We start from the raw sequence: 17,746 nt of genomic DNA, 5'->3' as shown, positions 1-17,746 counted from the left end.
TTTTAGCTAGATTAGTGGCTGATCTAGTCTTGCACCCACATTCTTTATGGGCTCGTTTCGTCTCTTCCAAGCATCGGTTCTCATCTTTCTGGATTGGCCACCAAAAGCCTGCCTACTGCTCTCCAATTTGGTACAAGATCTATCTGCTTGGGCAAAAGATCCAGTATCAGTTTGTATGGCAGGTCACTAATGGGCACTCTATTAATATTTGGATCGACCCCTGGCTTTCCTCCATTCCTTTGTCTTGTTGGCCATCTTACTTAGATGCTCGCATCAATCTTTAGTAATATTATGTCTCTCATTTTATTACCCCTAACCACACTTGGGATTTTAGAGCTATTTCAAATATTTTTAATGCTGATATGATGATCTTGATATCCTCTTTACCCCTACCAAAAGACGACTGGGCTGATCAACTATGTTGGGTGCCCTCTTATTCTACGAATATTACTTCTAAAGATATGTCTTTGGCCCTCTATCCTAAACATTGCGTCTCATAGAAACATTCATTTAAATAGATTTGGCTGCCATACATTCCTATGTGCGTCAAATGCTTTTGTTGGAAATTTGCTCGACAATGCTTGCCTTCTAGGATCCTTCTTGCCTCGAGGGGTATTATCTCGGGCTCTCTTACTGCTTATGATTTATGCCCTATGAGGTTAGAGAATTCTGAACATTCTATTCTAACTTGCATCTTTGCCCAAGACTGTTGGCTGGCTTTGACTCATTCTCTCACAGCCTTTAGACCAACCGCTTTGTCGGAATTACTTGGCTTCCTAGCCAATATCAAGGGTGGAAGATCAGTCAGGGCTATCACTGCTTTTATGGCTCTCCTTGTTTGGGATGCTCGCAATGTGTAGGCTTATCCAAAACTTTAGATCCACTGCAAACTGCCTACTATGTCAGTGTGTGGTCTTCTCTCAAGCCTAATCCTTCTCTGCCCCTTCTTTCTCCTTTTCACTAAGCCTTACCTAATCAAAGTAATGGGATAATCCTTCGCTGCCTACGCAGCAATCTTTGCCTACTCATCTTATTTCATGGTTACCCACACCTTTTGGAGTATTGGTAGTTAATTTTGATAGGACAGTCCGTAACACTAAAGTAGCTGCAGCCTTTGTTATAAGAAATCATGAAGGAGCTCTTTTATGTACAAGGGGCAAATCCTTAAGTGTTTGCTCAGTACCTTATGTAGAGCTAATTGCAGCATGACTTGAATTGCACGTTCATTTCACATCTTTTCATCCTTATGCTATTTGGTTGCAAGGTGATTCTTCTATTGCTATCTCCTGGCTAAACCATAGAACTAGAATCAACTCAAATCGTTCACCTTGGCTCCAAGGTATCAATATGTGGCTTTCCTCTTCCTCAAACATAACAGTCTCACATATTTTTGGAGAAGCAAATCAAGTTGCTGATTGGTTGGCAACTCAAGCATTAGCAGGAGATTCCTTCCTTGCAAGTAACGGTCGCTTGCCATCTGATTAAGCCTGTCCTTTGGCTGCGGATGCTTGCCATTTAGCTTTTCCAAGGCATGGCACATTGTAAGCATTCTGTGTTCGTGCTTGCTGCTGTATTTGCGTCCAGGCATGGGGTCTGCTTCGTGCTCAGTAGCTGGCACAAGCCATCACGATATGTTGAATACAGAAGCTTATTAACGTGGGCAGCTTTTTGATAGTGTGTTTAGAGCCTTGTTTGGACTCCAATTAAGTCATCTTCCGAGGGGCCAATTCAGTTTTAAAGCCTTAATTTTGGGCAGATAACCATTTGCTGCAGCCCATATTGGCTAGTTTATAAACTTGCCATGCTGCTATCATCAGCAGTTCACTACTACTCTGTGCATCCATCTAGTAAGTCCATTTGGACTATGAGGACAGCTAAATTCAGGAAGACCAACATTGGCTCCGGCACAGAGTCAACGTACCATATGGCACACAAATATTTAGGTGCAATACAGTGGGCTCAAAGGACTTACGGACATTGCTTATTTCCTATTCACTTGATACTAACAGGGCCACAATATCTATACTCAAAAATTTGCTTCGCTGCTTTTGATACTTTTAGCAAAGTTACTAGTTTATACCACAATGTTCCATGCTTGTCGGTTACTAAGCATTGACTTTAGAGTTCATTTTGCAAGCTCTTTACCTCATCGGATATATACCGGCCGGGCATTCAGAGGCTTATATAACTCTTCACAGCCAACTTTATTTATATCGGTATTAAGCCTTATACTGTCACGGTTGCACACAGGCTTGGGAATTTTATTTCTCTAACAGTACTTGCATCACTACAGGGCTTATTTGATTCAGCTTTCTAGATGCGGACTTCATAAACATAGCTTATGTCCCATTTTAAAGTGCCTTTTCATGCCCAGATGCAATATTCATAATCCGCTTAGTAACTGTTTCAATGCTAGTAAAAGGAAGACTCTGAGTTTTCTGCTGTTATACCATACTTTGCTACAGGTACTCCCAGCTAAAAGGGGCAGAAAGAGTCTGTCATTATGCGCTCAAGGTCTCCTTGGGCCTCAATGGTTGTTTGACAGGTTTCAGTTGGTGAAGGGGATGGCCCTTTGTTGCTTTAGAATTCAATTTACTCTTATGTGGCTGGATGCAGTTGCTGTTTCTATTATAACAATTATCTGGATTAGGGGCCAGCATGATTATAATACATTATGGATCATGGATGAACAATCACAGTTGGGAGGCACTTGCTGGTCTTTCAAATACAGTAGCTTGGTCATCAATAGTTTGGTCTTTCTCACCAAGCAGCTGACTCAACCGTTTGCTTGTTGCAACAAAGCTCTTTCAACAGGGGGACTGCATATTGACTATGAGACTGCTGTTTTGGATCCTCTTTCGTTGTTGCCTCTGTCTCCTTTGAATTTGTTTCAGCTTTTCTCCTATTATATCCATATGTTTGCTCTTCTTATCTTGCCACTCAATTCTCTATGTGCACAACAATACACATTTCTATAGTTTGACCGATATTGGGATCCTTATCTATTTTTTCTTAGTCCTCCTTTGCTTCAAGTTCCACATTCTCCAGAGGCTCTGATTTCTCCTATCAACTATTTCTTCTCTTTTCATAGTAAATTACAGGTCTGCCTGAAGGAAAGGACACAGCCCCTTCAAGACTTGCAGAGCCACAGCATATTTCAGGTTCCTTCGAGCCTTTGTTCCTGCTTCATGTATATCAGGGCACTTCATTTAATAATTTCAACCGTGCGCACAAGCTGGGTTTGGATTTCTATGCATAAGATCCTACTAACTCCAAACTTTTTGGCAGAAGCTCTCTCAAAAGTTGAAAGAGGACAATGTCTCAGGAATTTCCAACACCCATTATGGAACATTCAGAATCCTGGTGTGCTGATTTGGCTTTACCACATGCTCTATTTTCAGCAGATAATATTCTTCTTCCTAAGTATGGTCAGATGGGTCGCCAGCTTCATGGTCTTACTTGTAACAATGGGACCCCAAAAGATGAAGAATGGGTTGGATGTTCAAGGTTTTGGTTGCCACTTTATATCAACATCTTCTACCTCCAGTTTCATACTTCTTGAGCATCACATTGTCAGTCTGTCGAATGATTTTGACTCTTGTAAATTATCCCTAAACATAGGCTATATGTTTACATTTTGGTTGTCTCCCTCATGCTATGAACTGCTTAGGCGGCTATGTTTGCATGAGCTTTGTGCCGCAGGTATAAGACTCTGTATTACGCTGTACATTGTGACTCAATAAAGATCTTCGTGTTACCACAGAAAGAAAATAAAGAATGAAAGTACTACATTTTAATATATACGAAAACGAGGACCTCTTTTACACGCCACCGTGCTTTTGGCACGGGCATCCGATACCTGATGATTAAAAGAAAAAAAAAAAAAAAAAGGTGGTGATTCAGGGATATGCATGCAAAACGATCAGACCGTTTAATTTTGATTCGATTAGATCATTTTTTTTAGATTCAATTTGATTTCATTTCAAATATTGAAAAATCCAATTTAAACCGAACCAGCTTATACATGCATACAAATATACATACATATATACACACACATTTTGCCTCAATTCGACCAGTTTATTACTTCCATATTTAGTCCATTTAGCCTATCCCATAAGTTGCTAATTTGGTATAAACTCAATAGCCCACAATCCGCTAAACCAAACATAATTTTTGGTTTGGTCTACGTAAAAATTTCTATGCAACTGGTTTGACGTTTCGGGTTTAGAAAATCGATTCAAATCAGTACGATTAAAAAATAAAAAAATTATCTATAGATTCCTAGATGGATCCAAAATTATTTTTAAGTTCCTAAATTTTTTAAATTAAATAAAAAATCTTTGAAATAATAACAAATTATTTTTGGATCCCTGCCATCCACACAGATTGGTTACACAGGTCCGTGTTCAGATTACACGGAGGTTACGCTAGTTTCAATATCTGATTATGCATGTTCATGTTCAGGTTATACAGGTATGTATCTTGATTATACAGAAAAAACTCTTCAGCATTTCTGTGTAATCTAAACATGGACCTGTATAACCTGTATAAGATCCCAAATTTTGTATGAGAAACTGATAAGGAACTATGTTTCCCTTCAAGTTGCTGCCTGAGTTCTTGAATGTAACATCAACCAGATCAACTTGGTTCAATCTAATCAGATTGCTAAAGGGTTATCCTGAATGGACAAAAACCAAACCAATTATATCTCCCAAAAAAAACACTAAATCAACTCGGGGAACAATTGCTTTTGCAGCAATGACATTATGTAGAGGCTTAACCAGACCAACATAACCTAAGCAAAGTTTCATTGACATTCTCTCTTGAGCTCATGAAGATGATAACAAAAGAATGCATGGCACCACCATTAACAAAATCTAAAGCTACAAAAGAAGTCAAGCAATATTTTTTTTTTACAATGGCAACTGAATCTCGAAATAAACTGAGAATCTACAGTGGCAGGTGAAAATTAAAAATTGAAACAGCCTAGGAGAATGACAGGCGAGGATTTTTTTAAAAAAACAAAAAGAAAAAGAGAAAAACAGGATAATGAAAGGATCGCAAACAATTAGCACTAATAGACCAAAATAGATTATCTTCTACAAGCAACAGATTTAATTTCCTCTTGCAGTCAAAATTAAGAAAACATCCAAGGAAAACAGAAGGGAAGAATGAAGATAACCATCAAATTTCAAAATCCTCAGAAGTTCCATAAGAGGAACCATGAGTATCATATTACATCCTCTATGAGAAACCAACCTAGTAAAAGAAACCAAGCACTTTGCCACCAACATTCTTTCTCCTAGCTTCCTCATGGTCCATGATGCCTGCAGATGTAGTCAGAACAATGTAGCCAAACTGCATATTCAACCAGCACAAGAATGATGTCATTAGAACTGATGCAGTGGTTCTAAAGGCATCAGCAATCTGCAATCCATCTGAACTCACAAATTAAGTAAATCCTTCATTATGATAACAAAATGGTACAAGTCCAAAAGGTTCAATTGAGTCTAATGTAAGCAGGCTCACTAAGTGAAAGATTTTAACAACTAACCTGTCGTGATGGGAGCAACCTTGCAGTCCAGGGCTCAATTTCTTTGACACCCACATCAAAGCGTGGACTAATGACACCACACTTGTTCAACCGCCCGTTCAATTCAACCACAATCTTACCAGCCCTATGATCATCTACATATTCAAACTCACCAATGTATCCTGAAAAAAAAAAGTATTAGCAGAAGGAAATCAAATTGGTGTTACCGTATCTATATTAAAAAGGAAAAAGAGGGAGGGTCGATAGAATGGAGCTAACCATGCTTCTGCATAACAAGAAGAAACTTGATGATGACTTTTGAGGATGGTCTGATCATGACCTGCCTCTTCCCGCGCTTCTCAGCATTGTACATGCTCTTGAGAGCATCATTCAACACACTAACCCTCACCATGCTTATGTAGCCTGGAAAGAACTGCATAAACTTGTATGAGCCACACCAAGGAACAGTTCATTTTCCCTTATCAATAGCCTTAGTGGTATTAGCCTTTGGGGACTGACAGTACTATAAACACAAAGTTAAGATGAAACTCACAAGAAATGGCAGAAAAGCCAAATGTCAAGTGACTATACAACATAGTATGACAACTAAACTTGGCTTTGCTATCATTATAAAATCATTGACAAAATGCTGAGCAGCTGCCTTGTCATGGCATGTCTAATAAGATTTTCTGTAGTCTGCTAAATATCTTCCATATGATGTAGAAAGACAGAGATCATCAACTAGTCTATCTCTTAGTTAAACACTTAGAAGAAAAGAAAACGGCAAGATACATAACATATCAATAAAATTTAAAAAAAAAAACATATCTGCCGGTTCAGCTGTGTGAGACTTTGGAACACCGAACACAATCTATCAGCTGCTGGAATTTGTTTGCTATATCCTGTTGCAAGTCTTTTAAGTGTTAACTAATGCACAAAACATCAAGTAGTCTTAAAAATAGATGGAAACGGAAATGCTTGCGCATCCCTGGAGTTGCATCCATTGTAGGAAGTGCTGCCAGACAAGGTCCTAATTCCCAGATCTGACCCATTCTAGAGGCTGACCATGAAAAATCCCACATACTGGAGTGAATCATGCTCTATGGGCATTCGAGCAGTACTCAAATAAAAGCATCATCGAGAGGTGGTTACAAAAGTAATTAGTGATGACACTTCCCTGGAATTTCATGCTCATGACAAAAGGCACTCTAACAATATAAATTAACTAATGAAAAGTAGTGCAACTAAGAGATGAGAAATGGATTATTATGCCTCTTCAGTTAGTGAAGATGAGGATTACTTTTCCATGGCATTCTTTAAGTTACAAGTTTCATGAATAGCATAAGAAAACAGCATGCTATACATGGCAATTATGCAGAATAACTAGCTTGAATTTTCCATGGATGATGACATCATCCACAATTTGCATTCACTATTCCAGACTATCTTGCTTTCTTTCCTTCAGTTTTCACAGCTCTCCAACATTGTCTGGAGTACAACTCAACTCGACTAAAGCTTTAACATCATCTGGGATATGGGACCAAAACACAGGCATTCATGAATTAAAGTATAGAGGTCCTAATTGAAAATATTTAATCCACAGATTTTTTTTTTTTTTTTTTTTGATACAATGTCCTCAACACATTCTTGCACATACATGAAGTCTGCTTATAATCTAGCTTCAAGAGCTCTCCTCTTGCAACACAGCCACTTGTTTAAAAATTGACAGCTAGCAGCGGGAAAAATGAGCTTCCAAAAATATAAAAAATGAATATATTTTTCATAAATTAGGTCTTAGAAAAACGCCAAAAGCAACCAAACCCATGAATTCATATATGCTGTATAACCATGATTAGCATGCCTGTATCAACTAGTTTTCTGCTCAAATACACCTGCCTACTTGTAGATAACTAGTTGTGTGTATAGTGCATGAGGATCACTCATTCTGCACTAGATATGTGGATTAAAATATCCTTTCACTTGAAACCCTTCATCCATGAACATGTAAATCATGCACTTAAGCTTTTCGCTTCCAAGACCACTGGTAGTCTGTATCGCAAAATTTCCTATTCTGTTCTGTCAATGCCATTGAACATTCATGAACTTGATCAGACCACCAACTGCACAGCTGTGCATGATTGTGGATCCAGTCTACACTATCTCAGCCAATTAACATCGCACAGGCTTTTCTAATCCTTTCTTTTTTCTCAATTGATAAATGCACATGATCTTGCGTTCAATTACTTATCTGCCCATCTCAAACTAAATATCGATCAACAAAAGCATAATAGATCAAAAATATCAAGTAGTAGCCAAAAAGCCCATGAATGCTCCCTCTTCAATCTCCAATATCATCACCATAAGCATTTCTGAATCTTTCCTACTCTGGACTACAAGAACCAAATCCAAGTAAAGTAGATCCAGTTCAGAAACAGAACCGAACCTACCCAAATCCTACGACGTACTGCACAATTCCACTGCTAGTAGCACATCTAATCGCCTTTCTCCACTTCAGGTCGGTTGCAATAGATACCTAACTTTAAGGTGAACCCAGATTTCTAAAGTGACAATCCCAAAAAAAATGAAAACTAAAAAATAAAAATAAAAAACATCAACCATGACTGATTCACTTAAGATCAAACACTTGTAGGCAATGACATGATTAAAGCCTTCACTAGTTCTGTAGATCTAAATATACGGAGCGTTATTAACAGGTTATTGAGCATTATTAGCACCACCTAACAAATCCTGTTTGGATCGAAAACAATGAGAGACGCAGAGAGAGGCCAGCAAATAAGCATTAAAAATCTAAGCCAAGATAAAGATCAGACCTCACCTTTGGCCGGAAGAGGACACGAGGAGGATGGCGAAGGTCAGCGGCGACGCGAAACGGCGAAAGGCGGGGAGAGTTTCGCAGGGTTTTGGAATCGGGTGTTTTAATATGGCGATACAATTTATTTCAGCCCTTGGATTGCGATCTGAAGGTGGATACGTGGTTTTGAACGTTAGCTCGATCGGCTGCCTTAATTTTGTCCATACTAAACCGGCTTTTTGCCGACTTCCGTAAAGAGGCGGTTTGAAAATGCTTTTTGATGGTTTTTTTTTTTTTTTTGACAATAAAAGGAAAAAAAAGTAAAAAAGAAAAAAAAATCCTTACTTGTTTTTTGAATGCAGAAATGATTTGCATGTGGATTTTGTGAGGATCTTTTGGAATAGGGTATTCTGATGATACAATTCATTTCAGATTGCAATCTCAAGATAGACATGTGGTGGGAAGATGACCTGATTGTCCTAATTTTGTCCATATTAAAGCTCATATAATATTTTATGGATTTCAATTAGAACCATAAAAGGACATTTTGAAAATATTTTTTTAATTTTTTGATAATAAAAAAAATAAAGAAATAAACTTCCTTACTTGTTACTTGAGTGAAGAAATGATTTGTATATGGACTTTTCCCTTTCTATTAATTTTTATTATTTGTTAAAATAAAAAATATATTTTTGATTTGATATTTTTCGCTAATCCAATATATATGTTTTGATTAAATCAGAGGTATAACATGCTGAACAAAGAGTATTAATATTCATTTTGGACTATGAAATAAGACCTTCCAAATCTTAGATACGAAAACGAGAAGCAAGAAACTCACCACTAAAAAGTTATGCATAATAAGGTTGATGACTAAATATCTTAAAATAATGATATTAACAATAATAGATCCTTTCAACAGTCGAGCAAGCTACCGCAATCTTGAAAGATGTATTTGATTCATCTTAAATGACTCCTAGTCAGTTTTTAAAGATGATTTCAACAAATTGTGGTTGTTTGATTGTGACAGTTACTAGTTACAAATTATATCATATATGGAACTTACTCCTAAACTAAAATACTATGATTTGCTTAATTTCTCATTGTTGCAACTTCAAATTCCCTATAATCCAAAGTTGTTGGAAGTGGTACTAGGGGCGTGTTTTCCAATTTCCTCTTGATTCCCTCCTCCTTATTTCTTGAGCGAATTTAATCACCTCCCGATCCCTTCCTCCCAGTAACAACCTCCCCTATCAAACTCCCTCTCTTCCTACCTCATGACTCCTTAATGAAGATCTCTTATGATATTTTTCTTCCTCATGATGGCAATCTCAATGTTGATTGGGCTTCAATTAACTTGAACCAAACTCCTACTTCCAACTCAATCAAGGTTTTGAAGTTGATGATGAGCCTCAACAATCAGTTAACCCTTCTATTCATTTGATGTTAGCTTTGGTGGTCATAGTTCATGTTCTAAGATTTGTGGGTATTATTATTTTTTTTTGGGGAAGTTTTTGGGTTGATTCACCGGATTTGGTAAGGGCTTCATGGATCCAAGGCTTGTACCAATTATAAAATATAGGGTTCCTCTAGAAGGTTATATTAGGGTTCCAACGTAGGTGATATATATATATATTGTATATGTGTATATATTTGAGATAGAGGAGGGAAGAACTACTCATGTAGAGAAAGAGGTGTCTTGAACTATCCAAGATTTCTACTTACAACTGCTAAGATTTTTACACCAAGGAAATCCCCAATGGGGATCTAAATCTCAAGAGATAATGCCACTTAAAACTTGAACCTGGATCTCTTATTTTAAGCAAGGAGACAACCGTTAAGCCAAGCTGAGGTTACTTGGTATGGTGACTTCATTGTCTTCCTTCCCTGGTGAGCTCTTGGGATTTGCTGAAAGTGACAGTAGTAGTCAGAAATCTCCAAAAGAAGTAATACAATTAGTACCCCTCTAGTGTAAAAAGAATAAAAGAGAAAAGAAGATAGCAAAGTGAGATTTTAAACCTTGCAGCATACCACGTAAAATGAACTTTATGATGCAGTAGCAACACATTCCCTATCTTTTAAGTGGGTAGACACTGCATAGGCATAATCAAAATTCACATATTTTTCTTTAAACTCTTACTACCTAACAACAATATTTGAGAAAAACTAGCTAAGAACAATATATATCTATATATCTACAAATCTTTCTCTTTGTGGCTACCATCTGACATAGTTGATAAAATTATTGTCAATTATGTTGATTTATGTTCCAGTGATACTTACTTTTTAAGGCCTATTTAGATAATTTTGCTGGATCCTCATGATAGGAAATAAATTTTCTAACATCATAGAATATAAAACTTGGTCCAGTCCATGTTAATTAGGCCTCTCTTAGCTCTTCTCCATAGAAAGAGGAAAAAAAAAATCAAGGATCTCTTTTTCTTCAATAAAATACAGACCGATCCACTCCAAAAATATTCTTATGAATTGTTGCGGCCAATCGCCTCGTCGCCCGATCGCCGGAAAGCGTGCACCTGCAAAAACGAGAAGTCCACTCTGACCGGAGGCGGCTCCGGTGGGGACCCTCCGACGGTCAAGTCAGAGAGATGACTGGACAACAGTGAAATGTAGACAGAGAGCTCTGAGAGAGAGAGAGAGAGAGGAGCGAGCCTGCGTTTGTGGAGAGACGGGCGGATCGATCCCTTGCACTGTTGCCTTCCCCGGTATATATAGCGGAGCATGGTATGGCACCGTCATTAATGGCGCGGACAAGTGAGGAACTGTCAACTCACTGTGGACTGTCAGAATCGCCGTGAAAATGTCACGTCGCCGTGCGGCTGTCAAATCACCAGGGTTGACAATACCCTCGGCGGGACAATGTCCCTAGGTAGCCGTGCCGCATGCCGCTGTCAGAACTGACAAGGTCTGGCGGCTGTACGGCGATTGGAGGAGTCGGCCGACCCTAGGTCGGTGGCCAGCAGAGTGGCGTCGGGTTCCTCCGTCGGTCGGCGAGTTTCATGTGAGTCGGCCATCAGACCTCTGGGTTCAGTCGATCGAGAAAGATAGGCCGACATACCCCCAGTCGGCGATGGACCGTTGAATGGCCGGTAGTTAGCCGCTGATGGCATCCGTCAGTCGGTCGCCCCGACCGACGATCGGTCGGTCTATCGGCCAGTCGGAGTCGGTCGGGCCGCCAGTCGGTCGGTCGGGCCCTCCGACAGTCGGTCGGTCGGTGGGTTTCCCCCAACAGTTGCCCCCCTCCACTCCTAAGTCGGGTGGTGAGCTGGCCGATGCTTTCATTCGGGTAGCAATTCCGGACGACTGGGAGTGGATTTGTCGTACGCGAGGATCCGACCATACCGTCGGTTAATGCGGTGTCAGGCGCCTCATAAATGTCGAGGCTTGCTGGCGTCCGTCGTCTAGTTGGCGTCAGACGTCTCGTCCTATCGGCGTCAGGTGTCATGTCGGCGCCGGACGCCCCGCCGTATCAGATGTCCCGCTGGTGTCAGCATAAAACCGGCGCCAGGTGTCATGTCCCATCGGGAAGGGGAACCGTCATTCCCGCCGTCCCTTCGGGAACACCAAACGTCGCGTCCCGTCGCGCCACGTGGCGTGTGGCCATTGGTTCACGTTCGGTGGAGCGGATGGAGGTGACATGGCGCAATCTAAAAGGGGGTGCGTCGAATCGTCGGACCGTCGGCGGCCCTGATGACGCCACGCGGCAAAATCTGGAGGAGGCTTCGTTGGCCGTGCCTTCATCTCGACCGTTGGGGGGCACTATATATACAAAGTTACCCCCTAAAGGTTTTTTACCCTTCTCATTTTTACAGTCGAGACTCTGCTCGCGTGAGTCTCCGTCTCAGGTACTCCTCCGCTCCGTTTCCCATTTGCGATCTTTCTTTCAAGGGCTAGGATAGCCTTTGTCTTCTTTCCTTCCTTCCTCCCGCCATTTCCTGAACTCATGCTAGGACGTCCCCACGAGGTAGTCGGTCGGGAGAACCGACCGAAGACACTCGATCGTCCCCGGAGGTGGAGGCTTCTTCACTTTCGGGGCCGAACGTCGATCGGCTCCGGGAGCAGTACCGCGTCCCGGAGCAGTTTCGGCTGTTCACCCCTGGCGCCGATGGTCGGGTTAATAGCCCGCCCGAGGGTCAGGTGGCGTTCTATCTGGAGGATCTCCGGGCCGGCCTTCGATTCCCGGTTCCGGAGTTCGTCCGGAACATTCTGGACTATTACGGGCTATGCCCGGCACAACTTGCGCCGAACTCGGTTCGGCTGATAGTCAGTTTTGCCCTCTTGTGTCGGCTTTTGCCGACCGAACCTCGGATCTCTCTTTTCGAGTTTTCTTTGTCCTCCGTCCCCACCCTAAAGCCCGAGGATGGTGGTACTTCATTCCTCGGAAAGGGCTCTCCTTCATTACTGGTCTTCCGACGTCCATTCATGGATGGAAGAACCAGTTCTTCTTCGTGTCATCCTCTGCCCTTGGGGGTTTCCGTCCGTTGGGGGAATCCCCGAACCGATCCAAATGAGAACAGTCGGGTGGAGGCCGATGATCGGGAGGACTTCCATCGGCTAAAGGATATCTCGGTGCCGAAGCAGAGCGAGCTCGTCACCGAGCAGGCCTTGTACGACGCCGGCCTTAGCCCGGTCCCCCGTTTAGGTCGGTTTGCATTTTCCGACATCTCCATTTCCTTTTCTGCCTTTCTCTTTAGCTCTGACCGTTCGTCTTTTTCAGATATGCCGCCGAGGATGCGACTGTCGGCTGCCGACATTCGTCAGCATGCCGTGAGGAAGAGGCCGGCGGCAGGCGCCGGGCCGTCGCAGCCTCCCAAGAGGCCCCGCATGGTTCCGCCGAGCGAACCAGCCGGGTCGGAGGTGGAGCCGGTGATCGCACTGTCAGCGCCGACAGTGCTTGCAGATGTCCCGTCTGAGGGACCGTCAGTCGGGGGAGCCGCTTCGCCCGACCGACGAGCAGCTGATTCTGCAGGGGGCGCGCCGACCGCCCAGCAGCCTCCGGAGGTTCGGGAGGAGGTCCGCGAACCTGAGCGGTCGATGCATGCCACCGCCGCACCGTCCGCCGAGACTCGGTCGGGTTCGAGCTTGCCGTCGATCTCCGACGTCAGGGCCTGGACGACTAGCCGAGGTAAGGCCCCAATGGCGTCGGGTGACGAAGGTCGGTCGACGGGCGGGTCGGCCGACTTTCCGCTTCCCAAGGGTGCGTCGGGCCTGGCCAACCACGACTTGGCCAGGAGACAATGCCAAGCACTCCTTCTTCCCGCCGACATCGAAGCGATGAAGAACCAGCGTGTCTCCGACATGCTGTCGTCCTTCTATCCGATGATGATCCGGGTAAACTCTCCTTCCCTCTGTTTTTGTCGTAGCCTCGCAAGTTCGGCTTACTAAAGATCGGTTCTATTTTGTGCAGCTGGTCTTCAACATATCCGAGCTGGAGGCCGGATATCGAAAGTTTGGGGACATGCGCGCGGCCTGGAGAGATAAGGTCGCGGGCCTCGAAGCCGAGAAGGTCATCCTTGTCGACCAATTTCAGCAGTCGGTCGACCGAGAGAACCGACTCGAGGGAGAGGTCTCCCGACTTTCGGTGGAGGTCTCTGAACTCAAGGAGACCAAGGCGTCGTTGGAGTCGGAGCTTAAGTCGGCCAAGGATGACGCGGCAAAGAAGTCCTGAACCATCCGTCGGCTCCGACACGAGCGAGACAGTGTCGGCAAAGAGCTGGAGGTCGAGCGCGAGCAACTCCGAGCAAGTCTCGGGAACCTTGCCAAGGCTGAAGAAGGCTATGCCGCCGCACAGGCCGACGCAGACGTTGCCAAAGCCGAGGCAGAGTCGGCAAAGGAGGCTTTGGGTCCGGCGATTGAAGTCTTCCGGGACTCGGAGGAGTACCGCGAAGAGCTTCTGGAGAGCGGCTACCTCTCGTACCAAGTCGGGTACGAGGATGCTCGGGAAGCCGTTCGGAGCTTGTACCCCGAACTCAATCTCAGCAGTGTGGTTCTGCCAGAGTCGGAGGCCCCAGCTGTGGAGGAGACGGCCGGACCAACGTCGGAAGGTCTCTCCACCAGGGAAGCCGAAGACGTCGCAGAGCCGGTTGCCGAAGATCAGTCGGCCCCGACGGCTGAAGTCGGAGCAGATCCGCCGACCAACTCCCATCGTCGTCCCATGGAGGATGTAGACTCCGACGACTAGTCATTTTTGCTTTGACTTGTAATCGGGCTTCGGCCTTTTTCTTGTAAAACTTCTTTTATCTATGGATAAAATTTCTTTAAGTCTTGAATGAAATCTTCTTTTACCTTCTCCCTTTGCTTGTAATGTCGAGTATGTCTGCAATGTCGAACGTGAGTCGCCAACTTAGGTAAGTCGTCAACTTATGTAAGTCGGTAGGATCCCAACGAATCGTGCAGCCCCGAAAGCAGAGTGCGTTCCGACTTTAGGTCGGCTTCCAATAGTCGAAGTCGTCAGTCGGGCACGTTTGTTGAGTCGGGAGCCAACCGAACCTGGTAAAGGTTCGGTAGTCGGGCTTCCACAGATGCGTTTAGTCGGTCATCGTCCGGCGCAATGTCGGGGGAACGACAGCAAGTCGGGTCCCCATGCCCTTGCGTCGGGTTCTGTTTCTTCCGACATACGGTAGCAAGCCGAATGTCGTTCAGCCGGCCGTAGGTCGGTCGGCAAGTCGTAGATGCGACTAAGGTCGCGTTGTGCGATAGACGGTGGCAAGCCGAATATCCCTCGATCGGCCGTAGCCTGGTCGGAAGTCGCGACGCAAGTCGCGTGGGCTTTTAGCCTCTCTTTGGTCGGGGCCCGATCGGCCTGTTGGCCGATGGTTCGGCCCGAAAATTCGATCATAGAAGGAGTATGAACCCCCGTTGCAACAGATGCATCGGCCTTGTCAAGGGCGGATGTGTTGCCAAAAGTCGAAGGAGTGCAACTCTCGTTCATAAGAGTCTGTCGGCCCTTGTGAGGGTCTGACGCATCATCGAAGGAGTGTCGACTCCCGTCATTGTAGATGCATCGATCCTTGTAAGGGTCCGATGCGTTACCGAAGATGAAGTCGTCGGTTTTAGGTGGACGCTAGGTCCATGTCGATACGTCGGGGCTGAGCGCCGATCATTAGTCGAAGAGTTAAGACTCCGATATTTCAAACTGAACTTGTATTCCGACTATTGAATTACAAAATTCACTGGTAATACAGCTTCAGGTTGTCGGCGTTCCAGGTCCGGAGAATGGGCTTCCCTTCAAGAGTCTCCAGCCGATAGGCTCTCGGCCTGTAGGTGTCTGCAACCTTGTAGGGTCCTTCCCAGTTTGGGGCCAACTTCCCCTGATCCAAGGGCTTCGAGACTTCCGCCTTCCTCAAGACCAAGTCACCAGGCCTGAAGAGCTTTGGTCTGACCTTGGTGTTGTAGTACCGGGCGACCCTCTGTCGGTATGAAGCCATTCGGATTTGAGCCTCATTCCGTAGTTCGGGGAGGAGGTCTAGGTCGGCCCTCCGACTCTCGAAGTTGTCTGGCTCTTGGTACCGCTCGACCCTTGAAGATGGAAGGCCAATCTCGAGCGGGATCATAGCTTCCGTCCCGTAGGCCAAACTGAACGGCGACTCCCCGGTCGGGACGCGGGGGGTCGTTCGGTAAGTCAGTCGGTGCCGGATGTGGAATCTGGCGCAGAAGTCTTTGAAGTCTTGGTTGTCGAATTACCGTCCGTTGTCGGTGATGATGGTATGCGGCAATCCGAACCTGAAGATAATGGACTTTTGGATGAAGTCCTCCATCTTCCGCTCGGTGATCTGCGCCAAAGGCTCGGCCTCGACCCACTTCGTGAAGTAGTCGATGGCGACAATGATGAACTTCCTCTGGCCCGACGCCGGTGGGAATGGGCCGAGAATGTCGACTCCCCACTGGGCGAAGGGCCACGGAGCGACAATGGGAGCGATTTGGCTGGCCGGTTGGTGTTGAATATTGGCATACTTTTGGCATGGCTCGTACCTCCGGACCAACTCTGCCGCATCCTTCTTCATGGTCAGCCAGTAGTAGCCTTGTCGCAGGACCTTGAAGGCTAGGGACTTGCCCCCCAAGTGGTTCCCGCAGATTTCTTCGTGAACCTCTCGGAGAGCATAGTCGGCGTCGGTCGGTCCCAAACACCTAAGCAGGGGAAGGGAGAACGACCTTTTGTAGAGTCGGCCATCCATGATGACATATTGCGAGGCCGACCATCGGAGTCGCTTGGCCTCCGTGGGATCTTCGGGATTGATCCCGTCGGTCAGGTACCGGACGATCGGGTCCATCCAACTTGGTTCGAACGTTAGCTGCTGTACTTCCTCGACCCGATCGATGCTCGGCTGCTGGAGGTTTTCGACCAACGTCCGACCCAAAGAATCGTAGGCCGACGTTGCCAATCTGGAGAGTGCGTCGGCACGGGCGTTCTCCGACCTAGGGATGTGGGAAATTTCGAAATACTCGAGGTGCGCCACGAGGTCCTTCACTTTCTGAAGGTACTTGATCATGGTCGGATCTCGCACCTCGAACTCGCCTTTGACCTGCCTCACGATCAGCTGAGAGTCGGAGAATGTCCGGAGGCTGTCGATGCCCAGCTCCTTCGCCATCCTCAAGCCAGCGAGGAGTGCCTCGTATTCGGCTTGATTGTTGGAGGCCTTGAAGTCGAATCGGAGGGCGTACTCAGTGACCACCCCATCCGAGTTCGTGAGCAGGAGCCCGGCCCCGCTTCCCTGGGCGTTTGAGGCTCCATCGATATGGAGTACCCAGGTGGAGATCGGGTCTGACTCAGAGACCGTATCTCATCCCGGGTCTTCAGCTCCCGACCCCTGATCGGTCGTCGGGCATTCGGCGATGAAGTCGGCCAAGACCTGGGCTTTCAGGGCAGGCCTCGGTCGGTACTGAATGTCGAACTCGCTAAGCTTCATCGCCCACTTTGCGAGTCATCCAGATGTGTCGGGTCGGTGCAGTATCGCCCTCAGGGGCTGGTTGGTGAGCACCACTATGGCGTGGGCCTGGAAGTATGGTCGAAGCCGCTGCGCGGAGACGGTCAGGGCGAAAATCATCTTTTCCGTCTCTGAATATCTGGCTTCGGCGCCGTGGAGCACTTTGCCGGTGTAGTAGATGGGCTGATGAGTTCGGCACTCATTTTCCCGAACGAGCACCGAACTGATCGCCTCGGAAGATGTGGCCAAGTAGAGATACAGGGTCTCCCCGACCTGCGGCTTTACGAGCAGTGGCGGGGAAGCCAAGTACCTCTTCAGGTCTTCGAAGGTCTGTTCGCACTCATCCGACCAAGAGAAACCGTTCGCCTGACGCAAAGTCTTGAAGAACGGGAGGCACCTTTCGGCTGATCGAAAAATGAATCGGCTAAGAGCGATGATTCTTCCGTTCAGCTGCTG

At 45.4% G+C, this 17,746-nt stretch overlaps 1 protein-coding gene across 5 annotated transcripts; it reads right to left on the bottom strand.

Annotated features, from left to right (window-relative positions):
* Nucleotides 1-5,071: 5,071 nt before the first annotated feature.
* Nucleotides 5,072-8,518, bottom strand: LOC105056981 (small ribosomal subunit protein uS8). Of its 5 annotated transcripts, none has more exons than XM_010939391.4 (4): nt 8,373-8,518; nt 5,816-5,959; nt 5,558-5,718; nt 5,072-5,361 (listed from the first exon to the last, which is right to left on the bottom strand). In XM_010939391.4, exons 2-4 carry the CDS (start codon nt 5,946-5,948, stop codon nt 5,263-5,265), a joined length of 393 nt encoding a protein of 130 aa, XP_010937693.2. In that variant the 5' UTR covers nt 5,949-5,959; nt 8,373-8,518; the 3' UTR covers nt 5,072-5,262. The 5 variants fall into 5 exon arrangements, with proteins under 5 accessions (XP_010937693.2, XP_010937690.2, XP_010937692.2 ...); XM_010939388.4 differs by having other exon boundaries at nt 5,816-5,969; nt 8,373-8,511; XM_010939390.4 differs by having other exon boundaries at nt 5,816-5,969; nt 8,368-8,501.
* Nucleotides 8,519-17,746: the final 9,228 nt, after the last annotated feature.

The sequence above is a fragment of the Elaeis guineensis genome, chromosome 14, assembly GCF_000442705.2.
Source record: "Elaeis guineensis isolate ETL-2024a chromosome 14, EG11, whole genome shotgun sequence".
Classification (NCBI taxonomy): domain Eukaryota; kingdom Viridiplantae; phylum Streptophyta; class Magnoliopsida; order Arecales; family Arecaceae; genus Elaeis; species Elaeis guineensis.
Note: the sequence above shows the minus strand (reverse complement) of the source record. Positions and strands in the feature narration are given on the sequence as shown.

What these genes read in the sequence shown, in the direction of transcription:
- LOC105056981 (XM_010939391.4), bottom strand. Translation starts at nt 5,948, where the DNA reads ATGGTGAGGGTTAGTGTGTTGAATGATGCTCTCAAGAGCATGTACAAT. An exon ending in TCTTGTTATGCAGAAGCATG is followed by an intron (nt 5,719 to 5,815) that starts GTTAGCTCCATT and finishes TTTTTTTTTCAG; the next exon opens with GATACATTGGTGAGTTTGAA. An exon ending in GGTTGCTCCCATCACGACAG is followed by an intron (nt 5,362 to 5,557) that starts GTTAGTTGTTAA and finishes TTGAATATGCAG; the next exon opens with TTTGGCTACATTGTTCTGAC.